General features: G+C 41.7%; 2 protein-coding genes across 10 annotated transcripts in view; one reads left to right on the top strand and one right to left on the bottom strand.

The window, feature by feature from the left end:
* Positions 1 to 1,472: 1,472 nt before the first annotated feature.
* Positions 1,473 to 17,773, top strand: ninaB (neither inactivation nor afterpotential B). 3 transcript variants are annotated; one of them, XM_076525372.1, is made up of 10 exons: positions 1,473 to 1,739; positions 11,869 to 12,137; positions 13,102 to 13,248; positions 13,321 to 13,462; positions 13,597 to 13,747; positions 14,443 to 14,672; positions 14,780 to 14,962; positions 15,142 to 15,567; positions 16,168 to 16,266; positions 16,513 to 17,773. In XM_076525372.1, the coding sequence occupies exons 2-10, from the start codon at positions 11,974 to 11,976 to the stop codon at positions 16,681 to 16,683; spliced, it is 1,713 nt and encodes a 570-aa protein (XP_076381487.1). In that variant the 5' UTR covers positions 1,473 to 1,739; positions 11,869 to 11,973; the 3' UTR covers positions 16,684 to 17,773. The 3 variants fall into 3 exon arrangements, with proteins under 3 accessions (XP_076381487.1, XP_033336284.2, XP_033336283.2); XM_033480393.2 differs by lacking the exon at positions 1,473 to 1,739 and adding an exon at positions 8,958 to 9,181; XM_033480392.2 differs by lacking the exon at positions 1,473 to 1,739 and adding an exon at positions 10,546 to 10,976.
* Positions 17,610 to 26,827, bottom strand: part of ClC-a (chloride channel protein 2) — a 52,017-nt gene continuing 42,799 nt past the window's right edge. For 6 of the 7 annotated variants that reach the window (XM_033480381.2, XM_033480380.2, XM_033480379.2 and 3 more), the window contains 12 exons: positions 24,986 to 25,268; positions 24,435 to 24,646; positions 23,518 to 24,038; positions 22,806 to 23,040; positions 22,548 to 22,710; positions 22,208 to 22,438; positions 21,258 to 21,481; positions 20,950 to 21,141; positions 20,650 to 20,792; positions 20,273 to 20,456; positions 19,987 to 20,214; positions 17,610 to 19,631 (listed from right to left, as the gene is read on the bottom strand). In XM_033480381.2, the coding sequence (XP_033336272.1) occupies positions 19,458 to 19,631; positions 19,987 to 20,214; positions 20,273 to 20,456; positions 20,650 to 20,792; positions 20,950 to 21,141; positions 21,258 to 21,481; positions 22,208 to 22,438; positions 22,548 to 22,710; positions 22,806 to 23,040; positions 23,518 to 24,038; positions 24,435 to 24,646; positions 24,986 to 25,268 (2,790 nt within the window). In that variant the 3' untranslated portion in view covers positions 17,610 to 19,457. Of the gene's footprint in view, positions 19,632 to 19,986; positions 20,215 to 20,272; positions 20,457 to 20,649; positions 20,793 to 20,949; positions 21,142 to 21,257; positions 21,482 to 22,207; positions 22,439 to 22,547; positions 22,711 to 22,805; positions 23,041 to 23,517; positions 24,039 to 24,434; positions 24,647 to 24,985; positions 25,269 to 25,798; positions 26,786 to 26,827 lie in introns of those variants that run through there. The other variant, XM_033480383.2, reaches the window with a different exon arrangement.

The following is a 26,827-nucleotide window of genomic DNA, read 5'->3' on the forward strand; positions in this document are numbered from 1 at the left end:
AATTCGATTTTTTCCAGCTGTGTTCCTCGAAACAATTAGACAGCGACATTTATTTCCTCGATGATTTTGTTTTCAAATTGATCCTATTTGACCAACGATTATCCTCGAAGTGTGAGGAAAGACGTGCTCGGAGAAAAATTCGGAACAACGGATTAAATGTTAACAGATGAATTGTGAAAAATATGAATTGAAGAAGTATGAATTGTAAAAGCATGAATTGTGAAAAGTATGGATTGAAGAGGTATGAATTGTGAAAGCATGAATTGTGAAAAATATGAATTGAAGAGGTATGAATTGTAAAAGCATGAATTGTGAAAAATATGAATTGTGAAGATATGAAAATTGTTGAAAGAATGAATTGTTAAAAGTATGACTTGTTGAAAGTATGAAAATTATTGAAAGAATGAATTGTTAAAAGCATGAAAATTATTGAAAGAATGAATTGTTAAAAGTATGACTTGTGAAAAGTATGAAAATTGTTGGAAGAATGACTTGTTAAATAGAAATGGGATCCCGCGTGAAGATATGCGATAATTAGCAGCCTGCTGCCTACTAATTATCGCATACTATTATTACTGTAATTTCCACTCCCAGAAATGTTCGGAGGTCGGAATTGGAACCGGCAGATCCGAGAATACTAAGTCGTGACCCGAAATTGGCATTTCCGGGAGAAATTAATTTAGATCAAGCACACACAAAAACATTTGAAGAATTTAAAAACATTATCGCAATATCATCTGCTCGTTAAAAAAAAGGAAATATCTTGAAACTAGAGCAGACAAGGTATCTCTCTCTCTCTCTCTATATATATATACATATATATATATATATATATATATATATATATATATATATATATATATATATATATAATTTCCACATAAAAGTTTTCAGTCAAATGATGATTATGCGACCGAGTACAGTAAATTCTCCCTAATTTTCCTTTAGCTTGTAAACAAAAATAGACAATTTGGAAAGAGATACGATTATTTGAGCTTCGCGGCTCATTTTTACAGTTGTTACATATATATATATATATATAATCCGCAACTATAATATATATATTTATATATCATTATATATAATAAATATATAATAAATAAAATATATATATAATAAATAAATAATATATAATAAATATACAATAAACTAGGTATAATGCTCGAATGATCGTTACCACCTCTTCCAAAACAATTTCGGACAACCACTTTTGCTCGCAAGCTGAAGGAAAATTAGGGAGAATTTATCGTAGATCGTGTCGATCGGCGCGTTCATCCTGAAAGTGAGGTAGGTAAGTGGCCAAACAACTCGTTCGCGTACCGAACGTCGATATTGCCATTATCGTGACCTTGACCCACACGTTTACTGCTGCCCGGGGATGGGAATAGCGTGTCGATCGACGCATGGCAAGGCACGTTGTTGCGAGAAAAAGGCAGCGTAGAATGGGGAAGCGGATGAACGTTGATGGCAGACAGCGATCCGATTAGTTGGAGACAAGATGTCGGGTGGATTCGGATTCGCTGTGACATACCGCGATCGCATATAAAATCACGATCGTAATTAAATTTCACGGAATTACGACGATACGAGAAAATTGCACGAGAAAGAAGCTGGCGATCGAAGTCGATGATAAATCTTGACGAAGATCGACGAAAAACGCGACGCGGCTGTTTTCTTTTTTCGATCGTAAGAAATTCTGACTCAGCATAAATTAACGCGGGCCGCGGCTGTCACCAGAGGTAAGTTATTGTAAATTATTCGAAACAAAAGTCACAAGTATCATCGATATCGGACGAGCCGACTGTCCGCGGAGCAGAATGAATCGAGGAAGTCGAAGCGCGTACCGGGGTTCATCGAATATTTATAGTGTGCAGACACACGGCATAATGACCGAGGCATCATTGTTTTCAGATCGGCACAAAGCGTTCGAGCTAGTGCTTCGCGCGCAGTTGATCGAAAACGCAGAGAACGCACGTGAAACGTTCGTTGAAAGCAGCGAGTAACAATATAATAATAGGCCACTATTTCAGGGCGATTTTCTTTATCTATAATTGAACGATGCACTTACGCTGGCGTCGTTAATGCGCGCGATTAATCAGCCACGGAAAGTAGACCGGCGAGTGCATTCGCATAAATGACTTTCAATTTCAGCAAGTACAATACTGCCACGGCCGTTCATTAGGCGAGTGACTTTCCGTTCTCCCTTTCCGGAAGGAGTTCTCTTTCTCGAGCGATTCAATGCCGTAGATCGTCGTCTTCGTTATGGTAACGAGTTACGGGTGGAAGCTCGGTCACAGAGCTTTTCCTGGATGCTCGTCTATCAACGGTTCGAAACAGTTTCCCGGCGAGGACAGATCACGTTTTGAACCTCCGTGACTCGGTGACGCAATGTCGCGAAAATATCGTCCGCCGTTTCTCTGCCGTAATCGAGGGGATTACGTGTCACGAGTCGCGAACTTTTACTTCATGCCGTCCGAGAAAATTCAGTTTCTTTAAACTCCTTTTAACCAGCTAGCTGTGCCCGACGAGGGTACTCGACGCGGAGAAGTGGCGGTATTTCGTGTCACGACGAGTATACTCGTCGCGTGTATTTTAATTTTAGTAATTGTATTAGTATCATAATAATAAAATTATAATTATAATACTATTATGATTACTAAAATTATAATTATAATACTAATATAATTACTAAAATTAAAATACACGCGACGAGTATACTCGTCTAACTAATTTCTATTACACAAATACACTAATACAATTATAATAATAATTTATAATTATAATTGTATTATAGTGTATTAGTGTAATAGAAATTAGTTATTAATTATTATAATTAGTTACTATTATTATTATTACTATTATTATATTAGTTACTAATTATTATAATTAGTGTATTAGTGCAATACAATATACACTTAGTATAATTGTATATTGTATTAGTGTTATAGTTATAATTGTATTAGTATTATAATTGTAATTTTAGTGAAAACAAAAAGATATTCTGAAATTTCAAGGATATTTTGAGGACAATCCTGCGCGAAGGTGTTTACATTGTTATAGACAATAAGATTAAAAAAGAATCACGGTACTTGATTTTTCCTGCGTTTCTCGTTTATTACGTATGCAATGTACGTTAATGTTAAGTGAACGAGTAAATATTAGTAATAAGATTGTTAATTTTGTAAAACAAAATCGTCCTTTTAATCCACGCCACAGCTAACTAGACGTAGGAAGTGATCGAATGAATTTCTTAATCTAAGGGTATCCCAAAATTATGGCACTTCCGAGAAATGAGGGGTTCCCGAGGCCATTCGAAGCAACTTTTTCCTTTACAAAAATGTTCTCCGAGGCATCGTTCGCGAGTTATTAACAAAAAAGAACACTGACCAATGTGAGGCGAGCTCAGCTGGCGCAAGGCGGCCGAGTCTACGCCCCTCGCCTCTCATTGGTCACTGTTTTTCGTTAATAACTCGCAAACAAAGCCGCGGATTGCAATTTCGCTAAGGAAAAAGTTACTTCAAATGACCTCAAGAACCCCTCATTTCCCGGAAGTACCATAATTTTGGGATACTTTGTATATTATAATAAAAATACTCATTACAAAGCAACCTGTGTTACTCGTTTCTCGGTCTCGGCAGGTTTAGCGTTCAGTTTCTTTTTCAAAAGATTGCTTTTCTTTCGGTCTCCGGTTGCATGAACTTCTTTACGCCCGCACAAAGAATCTGAACTCATCTCGATAGAGAGATGAATCGTCCCGGAAGATCGTCTACTTCCATTGTTTGCTCGAGCCAGAAATAATAAATTGTTTGAACAGCACGTTCGCGAGACGCGTCTATAAAACGCGGCTCGTGTTGATACTTAGATCCGCCAGACGCTTGCTCCGTACGTACGGTATGCAACATCCGACAGACACACGGCCAGACCGCATTATCATAAAACTGATATTCTAGTCCGTCGCTGCACAGCCATTCGTTCGTTTCATAATCCGTTTCTTATTGATATGTCCGCGCGGCCGGCCGGTGTTGACATCATTCGAACGGAATTAGCGACTCTGCTGGGTAGCACCATGCGCGCCTCCACGCCAAACAACGCTGTCTCCACAATTCTGCGACAAACACAATGTCCGCTGAATTAACACCTGCCCGCAATGTCCGTGTTTGCCAAACATAACGAGACCAGTTTAGAACAATTTACGATCGCGCATGCGACGCTTGTGTTATCGATATCAGCGTGGAAACTCGAAATTGAATGTTAACCAGTTCGCACGATGGTAGCGGGACACGTTTATGCTAACCGAAATGATGTCTCGGTTTAACCATCGTGTTAAATATTTTGGCGACCGGTTCATATAATTCTCCATATTTTTATATATATTATTATATATATTATATATATTATATTATTATATATACTATATATATTATTATATATATTATATATATTATATTATTATATATACTATATATATTATTATATATATTATATATATTATATTATTATATATACTATATATATTATTATATATATTATATATATTATATTATTATATATACTATATATATTATATATATTATTATATATATTATTCGGTACCATGATTTTCTTCACTCGCTATTTTCATCGTTAAAATGTTTCGTTGGATACACCTTCTTTGTAAAACACAGTAAATTCTCCCGGATTTTTCTTTAGCTTGCAAACAAAAATAGACATCTTGGGAAGAGGAGATACGACTATTTGAGCCTCGTTGACATCGTTGACAACTGTTGAATTGTTCTCCCCTTCCCAAATTGTCCATTTTTGTTTCCAAGCTGAAGGAAAATTGGGGAGAATTTACTGTATACAAATAATTCAGCATTCTTGATTATTATGTCATTATTATGCTTATGAATTTATGTACCAATATCAAAATTAATTAATCAATACGACTGTTTCCACGTTGAAGTACGAGATCGCGAACGTCTACAGTTGAAAACCATAAAAAAACATTTATAGTTGAAAAACGTAAAGATTTGTGCAGAAAATCTTGAACACCGAAGCTTGTAAATTATTTACACATTTTGCAGACACAAGGACCGGATGTGATGCAATCCTCCGGTGTAGAAAAGAAATTGTTTACTCCGATTTCGCGGTGCTGCGAACATGAAATTTTGGATTTGCATAAACGGACGCGGTGGAAAATGACTTATATTGACAGTGGGATTGTTCGTTGGCAGTCGAAAGCTCACACGAAGGTTCGAGCTGCTTTCTACGCGATCCGGTCTCGGCCGGCACGATTCAGCGCCGCTGGCATTCACGTGACGCACCTCTCGCCTCTCGCGAGCACGTGACGACCACGTGGACCGAGCATGGGTGCTGCACCGTAACGCATAAAACTGCACGCTGCACGTATCACGCATTCGACGCGAACTTGCGCGACCGACGCGGCGGCCGATGCGTCACGCAGAACGCCCATGCCGGTCACCGAGTAGGCCACATACGAATAAACAAACGTCGCGAATTTCCACGTCTTCTCTTCACCTTTCTCTTCCTTCGCCTCTCCCGATTCATTCCACCGTGCAACAAACGGAATCGCTAGGCTAGATAAAACAGTTTTCTGCGACAATCGCGCGAAACCGAAGCCGGATAAAAGAATTTGCTTATTCCCCGAATTCGTTCCTCCTTCGAATTTTGAACTGATAAACAATTTTGAGTAATTTTTTGAAATTATCTCTTCCATATTTCTTGTTCGTTGCCGCAGATAAGAATATATTCGCTCGTCGCAGTCGTATTAATTTACAGCTTTTTATCTTTATGCATTCGTTATGCAACATTGAAAGCATTTAAAAGTATCGTTACGTTGTTTTCAACTTGTTAAACCGTTCGAGCGGAGAAATCAATTTCTATTCTATATAGATTCTTATGATCGTGGTAAACAATTATTATCTTGCACGATGATCCGCACTATAAAAAAAATCACCAGATACTAAATTGCGTATACACATCTTTACGTGTAGCATCGGCTGACTTTTTATGCTCCATAAATAGATTATTATGCAACGGTAAACATTGCTATGCCGGGAATATGTCGTGAACTTCGACCGTAAATATGTAGCTACAGATAAAAATCGATGTGCATTCGCTTCGTTTTCTATGAAATGATACATTTCAGACGAACATTTATTTCACGTCGATCGCGAGAGAAGATCGTATTGTCTTCTTTTCAATGATTTATTTGGCTACGTCCGCGTCATTCAGCCTCGCGACAGGTGTGTGTCCAAAAGTTGCGACGGAAAAGCGGAAAGCGAAATTAGAATGACTTTCTGATCTTCCAGCTGTCGGCTACTTTTCGCGCGCGCGCGCACCCAGCTGCAAAATGTCTATTTGCATGTCCACTATTCGTCAACGATTCGCGGCTTCCAGCGTAACGCGCTCAGCTGTTATTTATCATCGACAGGAAGCCGTCACAAGTACTTTTCGAAAAATCTCTTTACGTAACAGCCACTCGAAGTTTCGAGCAGACGATGCCTGCGTGAAAACTGGATCAGTTCGACCTTCGGCGATGCCATTATCAACCGAAGATATCGCTACAATAAAGCCACGGAATTACTACAAACTTCATTCTTAGCGCCGACAAGACGATAATCCGACACTAAAATTTAACGCTAGAACTATCGAGCCTCAAACGCGACTAACGTATACTGTTTTATAAGAATAACAAGATTGGATTTATTTATACTTTTCTACGGTTTTTCGTTATAATATATGCTTCGTTGAAGAAGTTTTCGTATAAAAATGTCTAACAAAAATATTTTTACAGCATCAGAAACTGTGGAAGAAGAAATCAAAAACCAGTCGTTTTGACTGTTTTTTTAGTAATTCTAGTGTTAAACATAACTAGTAGAACGATTGTAAAGTTTCGATAAATTACATTTTAGCCAAATAAAAATTATTACAGAAGAAGAACATTTCCGAGTGTCTTCTGTTAGCTGGGAATTTTTATTTAGCGAAAAGATAAAGAATAATTGGTCTGCGGATTTTATGCATTTGTGACGAAGACGAATAAACGCAATTTAGAACAGTGAGCGAATTCGAGTAATTGAATTGAATAAAATAATTAGAGAACTGAATCGCATCTATGTTTTGCATTCGACGCGTACAAAATTCCTATTCTGCATAGATATCGCGATAACAAGTCAAATTCACAGACGAATAAATCGAGAGCTTAATGTAAGATTCTCTGTTGCGGTTAAATAATAAATAAATTACATTTTAGCCAAATAAAAATTATTACAGAAGAAGAACATTTCCGAGTGTCTTCTGTTAGCTGGGAATTTTTATTTAGCGAAAAGATAAAGAATAATTGGTCTGCGGATTTTATGCATTCATGACGAAGACGAATAAACGCAATTTAGAACAGTGGGCGAATTCGAGTAATTGAATTGAATAAAATAATTAGAGAACTGAATCGCATCTATGTTTTGCATTCGACGCATACAAAATTCCTATTCTGCATAGATATCGCGATAACAAGTCAAATTCACAGACGAATAAATCGAGAGCTTAACGTAAGATTCTCTGTTGCGGTTAAATAATAAATAAATTACATTTTAGCCAAATAAAAATTATTACAGAAGAAGAACATTTCCGAGTGTCTTCTGTTAGCTGGGAATTTTTATTTAGCGAAAAGATAAAGAATAATTGGTCTGCGGATTTTATGCATTTATGACGAAGACGAATAAACGCAATTTAGAACAGTGGACGAATTCGAGTAATTGAATTGAGTAAAATAATTAGAGAACTGAATCGCATCTATGTTTTGCATTCGACGCGTACAAAATTCCTATTCTGCATAGATATCGCGATAACAAGTCAAATTCACGGAGGAGTAAATCGAGAGCTTAACGTAAGATTCTCTGTTACGGTTCTCGACGCGTAAAAGATCGGGAGAAAATTAATTTCGTGGGATCGCGAGACTGCACGCTATACTTCCGCGACCGTGTCTGACCAGCGCACACCGTTTCTACTTAGCGCAGACACGAATTTCCGCGCACCGAACGAATGCGAGAACAGTTTCCTGTTTACGAGCGGTTCCGACCCGTTCTCGCGCAATCGTTTAAACAAAGGAAACAATCTGTTGTTGGTGCGTGTGAAATTGATTTTCAGGCTAGACGCGTCGAGAAGCCAAGGCTCCTTCTTTATCGTGGGGCGATCGTAAAACGGGAACAACACGCACAACAACGAGACGGGGACTCTGTTCGTTAACAGCACCCGCTGTTTCTGCAGTCAGTGAACGATAAGAAAGCGTGCAACAAAAACGATGCAGAGGATGCCGTAACGTCGGAAGCGTCGCGTTACCGAACTGTTTTCGTCCGACGCAGATAACGGCCGCCGAAGATCGCGAAAATTCAATGAAAATAATAAGAAACCACGCACGTCGACGACGTTTGTGCATTCGGGCCGCACGTGGCCGCATAAACGCTCGCATAATAAATCCTATTTATTCTTGTTTACCGCAATTCGCGTTTCGTTTGAAGCCGCGAACAGCATAAACACGTCGCGTTTGCTTTGCCGTCGCGGCATTCGGCCCGCGAAAATCTGCCTCGAGCCAATGCAAATGAACGGGCGCCGATAAAGAAAAAGAAGAAGAAAACAATTGGAATTTAAAAAGGATAATGAAAACGCAAAACAACACCGTAGATTATATTTTACGAGAGAAAAATACGAGCGGCTTATCGGCTCTATTGACGTCACGCTGTTCGAAACTATCTCTGCAATTCGGCGCAGCGGATCGTTCAATAACGCTTTGTTTTTGTTAACATTAAGTTTTTCTTCGCGTATGAAAAATATGCCGCGTTTCGATCCCTTCGCTTTCCCGTCGTTTTATGCGATCGAGATCTCGCGCAGAGCATGGTTTGCCGGCCGAGAAATGAAAATAAAGATTGCGAGGACGGTCTAAAATGCGCCGGTTTCGACGACGCCGGTTTCGGCGGTGGCAGAGCAGTGCGACAACGACGGCCAGAGTTCCGCGAATTATTTTGGCAACGGCCCAGCAACGTACGAAACCGGCCAATTGGACGAGTTTTCCGCGAAAAGAACTGTTACGACGAACGGGTCTTCCCGAGTGTCTTGCAGGATGTCCGAGTTACACAGCAACCGGGACAATCTGGCTCTCCTGGATCACAGCATCGCCATCTTGTTTCCGGTAAGGGAGACGTGCTAAACACCTATGCGAACACCGATCCCGTTTTTACGAACGGTCGAGAAGTTTCTGCGCCGACTACGGCATCGATCTAGTCGAATTTAGGGTCGCAGTAGAGACTCTCTTATATCCGACGGTTTATTTTTAATATATCCTCTGGTACCAAACATTCTACGAATATTTATCTATAAGTAATATTTATCTAGTAATATTTATCTACTAAATATTTCATTCGTGTTCTCAAGCAGGTGATAATGTATTTGAGTAATACAATGTTTATTTTATTTTTTTGTTTATTATATTTTTTATTTTACGTTTCGGTTTTTTATTATTCTTATTTTTCGCAACGAAAATGAATGTTCGGATAAGGGAGTTTCTATTGTACTTAGAAACGGAATTTTTCGATATTGTTTAACATTAACTCCAACGATGGGTTTCCGATTTTTTTGTTTAGAATTATTGAAATTCCTAAGATGATGGATCGAATCTATTTTTTTCAATCACATTGTGATAATAATTCAAAAATCTTGGAATTCTCGCGAGAGGTCAGAGACTTTCAGCGTATCGGTTTCGCGGCGATCATTGATTGCTTTCCCGTTTCGGTCTGGAAAACTTTTCAGCGTTGATCGACGCGTACGAAGTTGCAATCGGCAAGGAAGACGACTCGCCTCGACGAAGATAAAGGAACAGTCTCTTCTCATTCAACCAGTTTTTCTCGGTTCATGAATATTTCATCGCGCAATCGTTCCATACATCATCGTTTAGTTACGCGTCGACTTACAAACATAAAGACGCCGATTATTACAGAAAGATTCTACTAATCGTTCCTTAAGCGCAATCGTTTTCTCAAGAATTCAGCATGAAACTTCCGAAGAAATCAGATTGCAAGATAACCGCGAAGTTTCCGTCGTAAATATTAAAAATTTAATGAAAACAGAAAAATCGTAAATTTTTAATTTCATCAAAACAGCGAATAAACGAATTACAAAAGCGACTGCGTTCTCCGGAACGAGGTCTTGAGGAAGCAACCGGAAGTCCTCCGGTTGGCAGGTCGACCGCCATCTCGCAGCAACTCGTCGAACCAGCCTGTCCTCGTTCGCATGGTCGATAACACAGGCGTCGTCGAGGACGCGTGGGTGGTGAACAATAAATGTTAACAAACGAGTATCAGAGTGTTCGCGCTGTTTCCTCTCGAGAACGGCTCTCTTTCGAGGTCGCTATGGCGATCGACGGTGGGAAGGGAAGAGGCGACGATTAATGATCGGGACGCGTGCCGATGGACCACGTGTTATGGGGGATGCAACCCCGTTGCCGGATGCACGTGACCGTCCGCAGGGCTTCGAGCAACCGGTGCCATTAATTGGATCACGATCACGAGCTCCACTTTTAAGGTCACCAGATTATCGGAACAATGTCATTCGTTGGTCGAAGCCCTAACAGGAACGATGGATTTCACCCACAAGCGAGTCTTCTACATTCTGTTGACGATCCTGGACCCGTTGGTGACGGAACCGGTCGACGATACCGTCGAGGATGAGACATAATCGCTGACCAACTCCAACCGACCTGGAAATTCGTCGATTGATATCAGACTGTTAAAAAAAAAGAAAAAAGCCAACGTCTCACCGTGTGTTCGCACGTTGATCGCGTCTCGTCGGTGTGCGCCGAATTGACCAGCATGAAATCGATCAAGTGCCGCAGATCCCGATCCACCAGTGACTTTACTAACGTGAATCTGAACGATCTCGATGACTTGTTGCACGGGAAGCGGATGAAACTGTCGAAAACCTCGTTTCGCGTAAGTTACGTGGATAGGTGATCGTTGGTACAGGTATAGTAATCGTAACCCGGGCCGCAGTTATATCGACGCGAAACGACCGGCATTCTCTGCGCAGAAGTTGAACGTTTCCTTTACTACGTTGTTCTTTTAAGCGAATTTAAGGCTGATATTAATATAATACGGAATCTGCGGTTCCAGGGAACAGTTTATGTGAACTCGTTTTGAATTTTGTGATATTCAGTGTAAATAAATTCTCCGTGATTTTCCGTTAGCTTGTGAACGAAGATGGACAATTTGAGAAAAGGAGATACGATTATTCGAGGCTCGAGGCTCATTTTTATAGTTGCCGATTGTCAACGATTATAAAAACGAAGTGCAAGGCTCAAATAATCGTGTCTCCTCTTCCTAAATTGTCCATTTTTGTTTACAAGCGAAGGAAAATTAGGGAGAGTTTACTGTATGTCCAATTTGTCGCTATTGCCGTTAACAATTCGAAGTGTCCTGTAAAAATGGTTAGTCGCGCTAAATGTGAAATTAATTTATATTATAAATTTATATGTGTATTATATATATAATATTTTATTAATATATATTGATAGTATATATTAGTATATATTTTTTATTAACATATATATTATACAATTATATTATATATATAATATATTATTAATATATATTATATAATTAATAACATTATATAATTTAGTCGCGCTAAATCTGATATTAATTTATATTATAAATTTATATGTGTATTATATATAATATTTATAATATATATAATATATTATTAGTATATATTATACAATTATATTATATATAATATATTATTAATATATATTATATAATTATATTATATATAACATATTATATACATTATATAATTTACATCATACATAATTTCAATTCGCAGTTGGTCGATCCTGAGGGCTGTTCGAACGATTCCAAGGAGAAGAAGCAGCCTGCGAAGGACTCCAAGGACAATAACCACTGTCCAAACTGCGATTCCTCGGTGTGGATGAGATCCTGCGAGAAAGAAGTGATAGATCCATTATCCGGCAAAGTGACCGGCACGATTCCACCTTGGCTGAAGGGTACATTGCTCAGAAACGGACCCGGCAGCCTGAAGGTCGGCGAGTTCAGCTTCAACCACCTGTTCGACGGTTCGGCTTTGCTGCACCGGTAAGTCAAGGGATCGATGCTGGCACGATGCAGTGGTCGTGTGTCTTGAGAGACCGGCGTAGGAACAAGGAAAGGAACGCAGCAGCCACAAATGTGTGCTCGCGGCGGCGAGGAAGGGTTAAAGAAATTAGCTGGGCTGACGAAACACGGGTATCATCAATGTGTTATCGATCATCCGGAAGCCACACACCGGCTACCGTTAAATCCGTGGACCGTCGCTAAACAACAATTACGAAGACCGGCGCGATTAACATCGAAGGGACACGTTCCCGTGTGGAAGACGATCGGTGACGTTTTCGGTCTTCCATTCGCGTCTCATCTTTTTTTAATCAGCTGCGCTTCAAGTTCAAGGTCGGATCTGCACCGCACCGGCTTCGACCGTGAATAGTTAATCGTTTTCTTCGTTCCTTCGCACGGAGAATTCGGCGACTTCGAAAGAAGCTGGCTTATTCTATTACCCGCGGTAAAATGTATTCGAATACTTTTTAAAACGTAATAATATTTGTAAAGCTTGACTAAATGACTTTAATGTCTTTTTTAACGTTAAGGGAATGATTAAAATAATTTCTTTTAATTTTGCTATTATATATACTTGGAATGATAAATAAAAAAAATAAAAAGCTTTGGTTTTTTAATTTTAGAAATATTGCCTTTTGTATTTCGAATTGAAATAGCCGACCGAATAAAATGATCGGTTTCAAATTTCTTGCTTTAAAGTTACTGAAATTATAAAGACTTCCTTGTAGAAAATAATTAATAATTAAATATAATATATAAATAAATATAATAATTAATATATAATATAATATTAATATATAATAGTTAATAATAAATATAATAATTAAATAAATATAGTCTTCTCGTTGCTATTAATTATTGTGTATTAATAACTTTTAGGGCAGGGTAGGTTTGGTCGATTGTTGAACTGAATAAAAGCGTACGGTTGTCGCCGATATCGTTGCAGATTCGCGATTTCGAAGGGCAAGGTGACGTACCAGTGCAGATTCGTCCAGACCGACGTGTACAAGAAGAACAAGGCTGCCCAGAGGATAGTGGTCACCGAATTCGGGACGAAAGCGGTGCCTGATCCTTGCCAAACAATCTTTCAAAGGTCAGAATCGATATCAGAAACCCGTGAATCCTTCGAACAGCCGAAGAAAACAGAAAATCGATCTTTCTTCAGGATCGCGGCGGTGTTCAAGCCTGGCGAGGACTCTGACAACTCGATGATATCTGTCTACCCTTTTGGAGACGAGTTTTACACGTTCGCAGAATCCGCTGTGATCCATCGTATCGATCCCGAGACTTTGGAGACCACTGGCAAGGTTATTGATTCTTCTAATTGATTCTTCTTTCATCGATTTTCCTTTGTCTCTTTTTTAGGCTGATTTTTAGCTTTCAGAATCTTTTAATATGGTTTTAGGGTTGCGATTGATTTACTGCGATTTTGTTCGTCCAGGTGGCAGTGTCGGATTACGTTGGCATAGTGAACCATACGTCCCATCCCCATGTGATGAACGATGGCACGGTTTATAATATGGGGATGAGCCTAACTCCTCGGGGACCGATGTACAATGTAGTGTGCTTCTCGCCGAGTTGCCTTACCATCGGTTAGTAAACATTATTTAATCAGTAGACTGTGGATCTTTGTGCCAAAGAAAAATAAAAATCCATGTTTCTTGCAACAGAGATGCAGAACATTTTTATTTTTCATAAATTATGTATTATAATAATAAATATTATAATGTATATTATATTATGATATTATACAATATTATATATTATTATTATTATATTATATATTATATTATTATATTAATTATTATAATATATATATTATATTATATATTATTATTATTATATAATATTAATATTATATTATTATAATACTATAATACTATAATTATTGTAGTTATTATTATTATTATATATTATAATTAATTACTATAATACTATTATAATACTATATTATAATAATAAATCGTCTTCGGTAATTGCAAGATGCAAAAACTACGTAGACATTTAATTCTTTTTTTCATCAGTTTAATGAGTTGATAATAACTTGACCGCGAATATTTATGAAAAATCAAAATATTCCGCATCTTTGTTGCAAGAAACATGGATCTCCATTTCTCTCTAATAGGTTTAACAGGTTGAAAATGGTGTATCGGAACCCTTTAATTTTTAATTTCAATTTTAATTTCACTTTTAAATCGCATCTACTCATTTTCGTCATGAACGCATAAAATCCGCAGTCTAACAACTATTCCAATTGCAAGTTCTCCATGCGAATGCACGTTTTTAGACGACGCTGGAGAAGAGAAGGAGTTGTCAATGTTCGATCAGGCCACCATAGTGGCCACAGTTCCATCCAGGTGGTTGCTGAACCCCTCCTACATGCACACGTTCGGCATCACCGCAAACTATTTCATATTCCTCGAACAACCCCTAGCAGTGTCTCTGACCACTATACTGTCCTGCAAAGTGAAGCAGGAACCGATGCGCGCAGCTTTAAAGTGGCACGAGAACGAGAACGTAAGCCGATCTTCCATCGAAATTGTAAATTGTGATTGTAATAAATGAAATTTGTAAATATTGACGATTAATCGGTGGACAATTAATTTTTCAATCGTCTATTCCAGACCCTTATACATCTGGTTTCAAGGGAAACGGGCCAGCTCGAGAGAACCTTCGTCAGCGAAGCATTCTTCTATCTTCACATCATCAACCAATTTGAAACACGCGATCACGATTATGTGGTTCTCGATATCTGTTGTTACCGTGATTCGAAGATGCTGGACTGCATGTTCGTCGATGCAATGAAGGTACTCGATGAACATTCATTTAAAATAACATCTTATTTTTCATTCTGTCTTCTGCTAAATTATACTGATTTGCGAGGGCGTCCGACTCAAGGAGGAACGAACTACTTGACCCGCTCATAAAAAAGTCTGTTCGATTAATTTAGCGTACGTTCTTCAAATGAATTTACTTCTTGTCGTAGAACCTGCACGAGAATCCTGACTACGCCAAGATGTTTCGCGGCAGACCGCTGCGGTTTGTCCTGCCGATGAACCGTCCAGAACCAGACGTCCCGGTGGAGCAGAATTTAATCACAGTGAACACTGTGAACCAGGGTCTGGAATCGTTCAAGGACGTGGACGAGTCGCGACAGGACGACGCTGCACCAGACTCGACCTCGACGAACGAGACTTCAGCTGACAAAGACGAGAAAACCGACTACAGAAATGTTCTCGCGAGGAAGGCGACTGCACACAGACTTCCCGACGGCAACGTTTTCGTGAAACCAGAGCTGCTCTGTGATTTAGGGTGCGAGACACCGAGACTGAACTATGACTGCTTCCTGGGCAGGGAGTACCGATATTTTTACGCGATTTCCAGCGACGTCGACTTGGAGAATCCAGGAACGGTTCGTAAAGCTGAATACCCTCTTCTTCTTCTTCAGGTTTTATAAGCTTTCTTGATTGGCGCAACGAAGGTTTAACCCTTTGCAACAAGATTTCTTTCGTAGCTACGTTGATCAGCAATTTCAGTACCGACTTCGAGAATCGAATGATTAAAATCGAAAGTTCAAATTCACGACAGGAAATATTAGCTCAACTATTTTGCATTCTAAAAATCCTAATATTGTATTGCAAGAAATCCTGATTTGCTCAATACACAGGGTGTTCCATAATTATGTTGACACCCGGAAAGGGGTGAGTCCTGAGGTCATTTGAAGATTGGTGCGACACTCGACGTGTTAATAATTTCCCTAATAATAATAATAATTGCCTAATAATAATAATAATTGCCTAATAATAATAATAATAATTCTTAATAATTTCTCTAACGAGACAATTGCCATTTCTTGTATGTCTTCATTTACTATCGGTCCTAGACTTTGATAACAGAAGAATCAAGTTCTGTTACAAATTCATATTTCCTGCATGAAATCTGCATCACGAGTCTGACTCGTTATAGTGCAAGGGGTTGACATTAATTTCCAATACGTCACATTCATTTTCAGCTTATCAAGGTGGACATCTTGAAGAAGACGAGGAAGACATGGCAGGAGAAGAACGTCTACCCCAGTGAGCCCATCTTCGTCCCCGATCCGAACGGAAAGGTACTTTCTCAATAAATTAATTGATACACTTAAAACACTGGAACTACCTCAAAACGACTGTGCCCCTAATTTCTCTTTTACAATCGCTGATATTATACAGATGTTTCTACGAGAAACTTTTAGATGAACTGCTTCATTCAAGCATATACATTATAATAGAAATCCCGTTTAGGGTTTGGTAGTTCCAGAGTTAATGGGCCTTATGCTCGAACAATGGTGTCTTCAAGGATGACTTAAACGTTACAGAACGAGGACGATGGCGTGGTCCTGAGCTCCATAGTGTGGTCGAACAAGGAGTCGCAGGTGGGCCTGTTGGTTCTAGACAGCGTGACTATGACAGAGATCGCGAGGGCCACCTTCGAGGTGCCTGGCCCGGTGCCAAAATGCTTACACGGCTGGTTTGCCTTGGGCAAGTAGAATAAACTCCGATTACAAAGCGGCGAGTATTCTTTACCGAAAAACGTGACCTAGATATATCGCTGGCTGGCTTGCGCGGAATATGTATGTATTTTACATCGATCGACATCGCAATTTGTGTACGCTTTGACTCTCTTCCGTACCGAGCTTTAGTATTTTTCTATGTTAAATAACCGACTCGTTAATAGCGCTCGGCCGATCAACCCTCGGACGGTTCCGCCTGGGTAATTAATGTCACACAACGCGAGACAGTCGCTCCAGAAAGTCGCTGTACACTTTCTCGATTTTTGACAAATTGTCGACATCGAAACTGTCATAATTTCGTAAAAAGAGGTCGTACGGCAATGTAAGCTTGGACTCATTTTGAAGCTCGAAGCTTCTACTTTTGCTGTGCATAGTTCGTTTTCTTACGACACGTTGATGTATAATAAAGCAGGTGCGAAATTGGAGATATGCTTCTTCTTGGAAATCTTACAGATTGAAAAGTTTGTAATTTTTCTCGCAATTGACCTTAACACATAGATTACAGGATCGATGTATCCTCTTTACAACGATCTGTTAAACTTTGGCGTACGATTTTTTTTTTAATCGCTTTATCGGGCTTCAAGTTTACCGTGAGTCCAGAATGATTATATTACGAAATTATAGCAGTTCAAATGTCGACAATTTGTTGATCTCTTTCCTCCATGGGAGAAGAAATATTTAAAAATGTAGAGAGAATTTATGTTACCGACTGGTTACACTATGTGATTTGTTGAAAGTCCAAAGACCAGGTGAATCGATTGTGGAAGAGTAGGGTCAGAACAGACCCGGGTCTGTCCGAGGGTGGACACAGTTTTTTCGGCAAGCGAAATGGCGACGGGGACGAGCATCGACAACCCGGCGCGTCGTGGATCTTCGTATAAATATCGACACAGCACAATATGTAAATAGTATAATAAATTATTTAATGTCTTCTCCCGAATTGTACAGATTGTACGGATAAACTCGGCGGCCGTCGAAGCGTCGTCTACGGCCTGTAGTGAAACGCGCGGCGAGATAGATTTACAATAAAATGGGATGCATCGCGAAGTTGTTCGTCAAGATGGAATGTGTCTTAAATTAATTAATTGGACGGTGGTGGGCCGCCTCTGGTCCTAGATATAACACTGAAAGACGTATCTGGTTCATCTGTAACGATTAATTAAGACATCGTTGTTCCTTTTCTTTATTTATCGATTATCGCTACGTCATTAAAATATCCTCTAACTAGAACGATGCCCCCTCTCCGCTCCTCGACACCATCGTCCGTATTCAATTTGATCTGGGAGGGGAGCATCGACGATCATCGTGAGACCGCGAGGATCTAACAGCAAGAACAAATATTGTGCTACGATAGATCCGTCGCGATCTCGCGAGGACAGGAAATATAGATCTCTCTAGATTACTCGACGAATCTCCGCGCGGTTCATTAACGATTAACAATTAGAATAAATAGGTTGGCACAACCATGGTTAGACAGTTACAAGCTAGAGCACTCTGCGAGTCCTGGATCCTCGTTCCTCCTCGATCGATCGTCGAACACGCTCCTCACGGAACGCTATACATTATTGATCACCCGGCCGTGATCCACGTAGCTGTCGAACAATTGTTCTCTACGATCCGATCGCTCCTGAACCACCGTCCGTCTCTCCCCTTTCTCTCTCTTTCTCTCTCTCTCTCTCAGTTTCCCTTTTCGATATTATAATGGCCACCGATGGAGCATCCGGTTGTTTAGCATGGCGACCACGGGCGTCGAGGAGGATCTTTTGGACACTGACTTCATCGCTCTCACACTCTCGCTCTCACACAAGCCTAACTTCCTTTGTTAACGCGACTCGAGGATCATTCCTTGCGGTTTACCGGGGAAGGATCTACACTTAGATCTTTGCAGAGGATCACATCCTTCTACGATTAGTGGTTTCGGACTGCTTCAGACTCTGTCTGCCAACGACCTGCTTCTCAAATGTTGATACCCTAAGTGTTGACTTCTTGGAGGTTCTGGTAACTGATGGCTAAATATAGTCTGTACTTGGTACTTAACGTTGGTGTCCATGGAATAAACGCGAAAAGCTTCTAAGTTAACACTGATACTCTATGTGTGTTCCTCATTACAGTTGCAATACGGTCTCGACAACAAGTCCCGGTTCTATAAACAAGCTACCCTAATAAATTCTAAACTGATCACCCTTAGCACCGATAATCTAAACGTTCTCAAAGACCTCTGGAAGCTATCTGCTATCTTGGAGCGTCCCGTCGTTGTTCCGATGCATCGCCCAGTCATGGAAACGCCGAAGCAGTGTCCCCACCACAGAATCCTGATCCCGGAGGTCCCAGCGATGATCTACAGCAGGCTACGCGTCGAATCTAAATCCAAAAGCCGTGATGTACGTTCCGTGGTACTTGCGGTCCGGAAGGAAGCCTTTAAGACGCGGTTTTCTATCAATCCTGTCCTCATTTAAGTACGAGAGGAGCGTTCGAAAGCGATCCACCGCTGGCGACTGGTTTGCTACTCGAGTGTTCCGGAACTGTCGAATGGGTCGCGGAAGGAAGAGGATTCATCTCTAATTAAAAAGGTCTCTCTTGTCGTTCAGGGTCGCGTTGCCTGGCCGGTTCGGCTCGGCGACTATCACATGTTTGCTTCTACTTATGTCTCTCTCTCTCTCTTTCAGATTCGTTTACTTTTCTTTCCAATTCACTTCCTCTCTTTCTCTCTCTCTCTCTCTTTCTTTCTTTCTTTCTGTCTCAAGTATCTCTCAGACTTTCTCCACTTTCTCGCACTCGACCGAGGCGATGGAATTCATTGTGCTAGCGTTCTTGCTCTCGGTGTCCGTCTCGCTTTTCGCTAGACTAGAGCTAGACACGGCGATGTGGGAGTCCTGGTGAGTCGGCAGGATTCCGGCGTTTGCATCCTCTATCGCTTTCCTCAACTGCAATTGAATTAGCGGTGTTTGAATTCTCAGTAGACGGATGAAGATTATGTGGGAAGGTTCTGCTTTTCTGGTGGGATTGATCTCACTTTTCTTGTTGGATAGTGCGAGGAGGAATGAGTGCTTGAATCCATAGCGGGTTCGTGTTCATAGAGGATCAAGGATCGGCATTGTTATCAGGATTCTGTGCAATTAGTGTTAAGATGAACGATTGAATCGTTTTTGTGTTGATGCTAGATGAACTAGAGTACCCTATGAGTATTTCCATCAATACTAAGTGAGCTAGGATTAGAAGCTGGGCCCATTTCATGGAAATGATCTGTAGCGCTAGATGAAGTAATTTTGTTTCACGTACCTCTTTGAGCCCCACAACCCCAACTAGCCTTCCAATAGCAGTCACATACGCATGGTTCACCCCTACCATGCTGAAAAGGCTGTGCACCTTCAGCAAGGACGTCCTTTCAACCAGCTGGAAGGGCGCAGGGTCGATGTGACACCTGGAGAAGTCGACCTCCAGCGCCATCTCGCTCTCCTCCCATCGTTTCTGGTCTTCCGTTGACATGTCTATCACTCTTTCCCTTGGCTGGCAACAAGAAAAGAGTTAAATACAGATCAGATTCAAGGTTAAAGTACAAGCTCACCAGTTGAACTTTCTTCGAGGTGGCTGGACTAGGTGCCAACATGGGCGTGTGCGATTGTACATTAATTCCATCCTGACTCTCCCTTCTTGTCGCTCCCCCTGATCCTATCTCTGGGTCTGGGTCCACGTCCTGCAGAGTGGCCGACTTCCTGAAGATCGCCTCGAAGGCCAGACGTATCCTGGAACTAGAGAATTGAATTTGAATGAAATTTCTCGTCTAGGTCGTTCTTCAGCAGTGTGCCATTGAGGATTAAGGTTGTTAGGAAATATTGAAATGATGATGAATATCAATTCCAATCATCATCATCATCATCATCATGAACCATTATCAGTCCATAAAATAGTCCAGTTAACGGCTTTAATTACATTCTCTCGTACCTGCTCTCAGCTCCTGTGACCGTAGTGTACGGCGTAGCAGCTGGACTGACCAGAGGGCTGAATCCCTTCAGGGTGAAGGAGTTCGTCTTTTTCAAGATGGACTTTTTCGGCTGCGAGCCGAACACCGGCGAGTGGTATGTGTGCTGAGGCAAAACGGAATTGATCGTGTGAAATAACAGGAGGAAGAGAAAGAGAGAGAGGAAAAAAAGGAGGCTGCCGGATGACGTAGGCGGCTAGTTAGGCGAGCAAATATACACAGTTCGCGGGAAATGACGTCAAACGGGCGTGGGCGTGACTCACGTGATCGGGCCCGGTGCCGTTGTTTGGCGACATCGTTAGATCGTTGACACTTTGTCTTTGCATCTTCAGGATGTCCGGCGCTGGGATCACCTCGAACCGAGACGGTCTTCTAGTCCTCTCCTGGTCCCTCAGCTGACGTTCCATCTCCTCTCTGGCCCTCTCTTCGGCCTCCTTTTGCCATTTTTGGGCGACCTAATCGATCACGAAATAGAGCACTTCAGGCTAACTTGATTTTTTATTTAATTTCAGAGAAACGAGTGCTTCCTGAAGTGTTTGATATAATATATAGAATCACTTTGATCGCTTACCTGCAGCCTCCTCTCGCGTCCTATATGCTTCTCGATCAGCTTGATCAGCTCCAGCCTCTGGATCGACCCGAGCAGGATCATCGAGCCAGGATTGTCGACCAGCGGGAATCCTCGGAGCTTGCGGTTTTCCTTCAAGATCTCCTTCAGCCTCTGATACGTGATCCCGTGCCAGATGTACTTGATCTCGCGGACCATGAAGTCTTCCACGTAGACGTTGTACATACCTAGCGGAACGAACGCTGTCACTAGCGAGCTCTATTTCGGGGCCACTGACGCATTATAAATAGAAGAATATTCCATAGATTCAATTACCCGGCCAAGGAGCTTCGTCCGCGAGGCTTGTTAATAAACGGGACAAATGTTAGTTCGGGATCGAAAATAACGCGGGTGCTAAACATAATCTAACACCAGACACTGCTAGAGAATTCACCCTGATTAGATCGACTTGAACTGCACACGATTTGCAGCGTTCTCTGTTCAACCGGTTAGCTGTTGCAATCTTTTCGAAAAGTGCGCAAGTTGCTGCAATTATGCTCTGTATATGTTCGATTTTCTCAACATTTTGTATAAATGTAACACTTATACAATATCTCATTTAATTATCAAAGTATATATCCTTTTATTAGCTAGTTAATTGTCTTCGATGACTATACTCGTCAGAAACAACTAACTAGTTAAACACCGTCTTATTAAGTCGCGCTTAAGAAACTTCTAAATAATATTTTGTATAAATATAACACTTATACAATATATCATTTAATTATCAAAGCACATATCCTTCTATTAGCTAGTTAGCTGTCTTCGATGACTATACTCGTCAGAAACAACTAACTGGTTAAACACTGTCTTATTAAGTCGCGCTTAAAAAACTTCTACATAATCTAAACGATCTCGTCTGGGGTCTTTTTCCTGGCACGTCGAAACAGGACCATTGAATTTAGGCTAGTTACCGGAGCTAGAAGGCAACAGATCGGGCAAGTACGGCAGCTTCTTGATCAGAATGATGCTGTCGTAGATACTAGGCTGCAGGAGAGCTGCGATCGCGTTGCTGATCAGCACTGCTATCATGATGGGGACGATGTGAGTGATCTGACCGGTCATCTCGAAGACTATGACACTGACAGAGATGGTGTGGGTCACTGCTCCCGAAAACGCTGCGGCTCCGACGGTAGCATAGCCTCCTGAAAAATCACCCAAGATCCTACATGCCGATTCAACACCCTCTTTCGCGTTCACAAACAATTCTACACGATTCTGATCGACAATCTTGATAGATCCAGAAAGGATTACCTGGAACTATGGGAGTGATTATGCCACCGTAACGGACACCGGTCGGAAACCACAGAGCCATAGCCTCGCCGACAGCTCTTCCAAGAGCTGCACCGATCTTGAAGACCGGTATGAAGATCCCAGAGGGGACGGGCACCGTCGAGCTTATAATGGAAAAGATGAACTGAAATCAAAGGCCCTTTGGTCGACTGAGCACACTCTCCGAGAACGTTGATCCAGGTCGTCGCGGATCTTAGAGATCGACAGGCGAATCCTTACCGTGAACGCGACGAAACCGAGGAGACCGGTGAACACGTCCGTGTACGCCGTCGACCAGTGCTTCACCATGTTCATCTCCTCGACCCCGAGCTCCTCTTTGGTCCAGCTGAAGTTGGTGAACAGGCCGTATACTTGGTCGTGGGTGTTCAGATCGCCGGCCATGAACTGGCCCAATCCCAGCGGAAACGAGACGGAGGAGACCAGCAGCGAGACGATGCCGGGGTATAAAAAACGACTGGAATTGGTTTGACGTTGTTTGAGCATAACATGTCTGCCGTTTGGTCGAGGTTTCGAGGAAAATTCAGAGAATTTTTCAAGATCTTGCGGTACTGTGAACGGCGACGATGAAGCGAAGTTGGACGATGGTTTGAGAATGTTTGACAGTGTTGTAATAGAAGTAATTTGGATTAGTATCGTTGAGTTGGGGATGCTTGATAGAGAGGTATAGTAGAACAGATTGGTGGACTTTATACAGTTCTGTGACAGATAATTGCGTGTCGTACTAAGTAATAATTTAAGGATGTTTGGCAGAGTCGCAGAACGATTACATGGATCACAGAGAATCTTAACAGTAGCCTAAGTACCGCAGAGCAATTGATGAAAACAAAATTGGCACACGGCTATTTAATTAATGGCACATTAATGGCCTAATTAATTAATGGCACACGGCTACTGAAACAGCAGCCCAGAGAACAGAATAAAAAGCACTCACTTTTTCTGCAGGAAGCTGTTCATGCTCTTGTTCTTTCTCATGAAGATCACGTACTGTCTGTGCAGCCAGACATAGAACGCGCCGCCGAGTCCGCTGCCAACTCCGATCAAGGCAAAGACGAACAGCTCTTGCGGGTCGAACGGGAAGTCCATGGTAAAATTGGTGGCGAACATCGCGGTGATGGTCTCCTCCCTTTGGAACCAGATGGCCAGCAATCGGAACATCGTGGCTCCGCAAACAGCCGCGAAGAATCCTCTCCAGTAATTTCTCACGGCGAAGTAGACCGTGGTGACCTCGATGCTGAAGAGGACACCGCCGATCGGCGCGGCGAAACACGAGGCAACTCCAACCGCACAGGCTGCTGCCAACATCTCGCAGTTCCTGCTCTCGTTCTCGTAGATCCCCTGGAAGCTGGTCACCAACTTCGACAGCAGCGTTGCTACTATGCTGGCGATGTGGACGAACGGACCCTCCTTGCCCAGGGGCAGGCCGGAACCCAAGGTCGCCGTCAGACCTATCACCTGTTAGGAATTTGGTCAGGTCTAAACGGCGTGGAACAATTTGCTACCTTCGGTGGACCCTTACGATTAGAAGAAGGGTACTTTGGTAGCTATCTTAATGAGCTAGAGGGCAGCTAAGCTTGTCTATCCATCTTCGAATAATTTGCTACCTTGGCAACTATTTAAATAAGCTAGATGATAGTCTAAGCTTCTGCAGCTATCTTCGAATAAGCCTTGAGGCGCCACTTTCGCTCGTTGTTCGAGGAAGTCGTTATTCGAATATAGTCGCCGCGCTGGAAAATTCATTTTGGCCAGCGAATCAACCCTAATTACCGCGGAAGCAATCGCGTCACCGGAGTGTCGCCGACCGTGACGACGCAGCGGAGATCAAGAGACGAGATGGGAACGCGAGCTAACCTTGGCGATCAGGGTGCGGAAGGTCAGGTACTCTTTCAGGGCGACACCTCTGAGGATGGTCTTCATCTCCGGGATCCCGGAACCAATGCTCTGAGGAGCAACGATGTGTACGAATCCCGCGCTGAACAGGATCAGGCAAACCGGAAGCGACACCCACGCCACATACTGGAGCGCCGGATGCTGCGTAAGGTCCTGATAAAGCCATATCCTGGCTGGTGGAACGAGGACACACAGTTAATGGACTCGTCGAGTTCCGACGGGAAACAACGACGCGGAAAATTGGCAAAAAATCAATCTCGGAGTAATTAGGTTAGCGGGGCCGGGTTACTGTGGGGTGACCGATTGCTGTGCCTTTGGTTTGTTTCCGGGTATAATTAACTTTATATTTATCGAATAGTTAAATTTTCTAACTCTTTCAACTTGTTATTTTTTTTAATGAAGGATCTTTGTTTATTGAATGAAGATTTTTGACTTAAGAATAAACGGAGGAAGCAGTTTCTAATGATTGATTAAGGACGATTGTCGGATAGTAAAATCAAGTCTGGACTGACCGTTGTTGCACATGGAAATGCCACGATCCATGGCGTAGCTGATCAACGCCATGATGATACCTAACAGGGCCAGGAAGACCCAGTCCTCGCCTAATCTAGCTCCGGTATGTTTCCAGGCGAAGGCGAGCAGAGCGAGCAGCTTCCTGCAAAGAGGACCTCTCCCCGATTTCCGGAACTCCTCTTCTCTGCCCTTTTTATACTTCCGTTTGGCCTCATGGTACTTGAGCTTCTGAGCCTCTTCCTTCGCGTACTCACCCAGGTCTTTCGTATAGCGACCATACATCTAGATAGTCAATAAAATCCATCAGATTTCGATCGTTGAGTTCGTTCGATCGTTTGCACTCTGGCGGCGAGTTGTCTAATAAATTACTTGAGACAGCTTTTGAAAAGACTTCGGAGAATTAGTTGAAGGATTTCAAGTAGCAAGATTATAAATTTCAAGATTTAAGGATAAGAAGACGAGAGACTTTGGAAATTTAGATTCCAAGATCTCAGAGATCTCTGAGGATCGCTGAGAGCAGACTTCGCAGATCTCGGAGATTTCTGTTGATTTTGAAATCCGAAAGACTTCGAGATTGCGGCGTTCGAAGATCTAGCGATCTAGAGATCTGGGGATGAGGATTCATGCAGATTTGGAAATCGCGACACTTCGGAGGCGCTCAGAATTCGTTGCAACATGTTCGCCGCCAGTTTGCAAAACACAAGACGAAAATTTGTCGCCAAAGATCGCGACATGCACAAGTATGAAAATCATGTTCACACGTTAATTAGGTTTCGAGAGGACACGATGCAGTATCTAGCACGAATACATACCAAACGTGTACGATCCACGATCTGTCAGCACGATCCTCGAACTAGATCATTCACTCGTGGCACTGTGAGAGAGAAGCTTCCCCATAAATCCCAAAACAAAAACCTTGATAGAAAAAATAAAACTGTCGCGAATTAGGCTGCGGTTACCACGACGAAACTTTCATGGAAAATGAAAACAGGAACGAACTGGATCACGGTGTTCGATCGATTAACGTTCGATCGCACGACCGGCCAGAATACTATGGCATTAAAAATGCTCCGATAATGATCGATTCGTCATCTATCGGGGCTGGACATGATCGAACGGATCTCAGATTTATCTCGGGAGAATCGACAACCTTTTTTTTCACCGAGCTATATTTAAGTTGTTATCGAGTTCGATGGAAACGGAACGATCGCGCTCGTCGCGGCACAGAAAAAAAAAGAAGACGAGCGGGGATCTCGCGAAAAACTCGGCGTTCCGTGGGGATTCCGCGTGGAATTGGGTCGAGCGGGGCTCGGAACGATGGGAATTAGGCGATCTCGATGGTGTTAATGCGCGTATTATTTGGTGAGAATCGATATTCGACGGCGATAACTCATCGCCGATGTGATAAGGAATTATCGGGACAGAAATTTTTGGCGATACAATTGAGCGCTCTTGATTCCAGTCACATGCACAAGGCGATAGATAAACAATCTGGATTGTTCCTCGATCGTAAACATTATACACTTTCGCAGTAATTCCATATTGTCGCGTTAGACAGTGTCTTCGAAAACGATCGGGCACGATTTGTTTCGAATGAAACGCACAAAAAAGTTGTCTATCGCGAGTAGTAGACTGTGAAATCTAAAATATCAGAAAAGGATTCAATGAATTTAAGAATCTCTTCTTAAGAACTCTTAAGACTCTTTCAGTGCTGATTAAGAAACAACTACTTCTCTTTTATCTTTATCACGTTATATTATACTCGTATTATATGAATGCCATTCAGATTATTCTATAATACAGGTGCTTACATTATAATCATATTATAAATCACATAAAGA

The sequence above is a fragment of the Megalopta genalis genome, chromosome 11 (assembly GCF_051020955.1).
Source record: "Megalopta genalis isolate 19385.01 chromosome 11, iyMegGena1_principal, whole genome shotgun sequence".
Taxonomy (NCBI): Eukaryota; Metazoa; Arthropoda; class Insecta; order Hymenoptera; family Halictidae; genus Megalopta; species Megalopta genalis.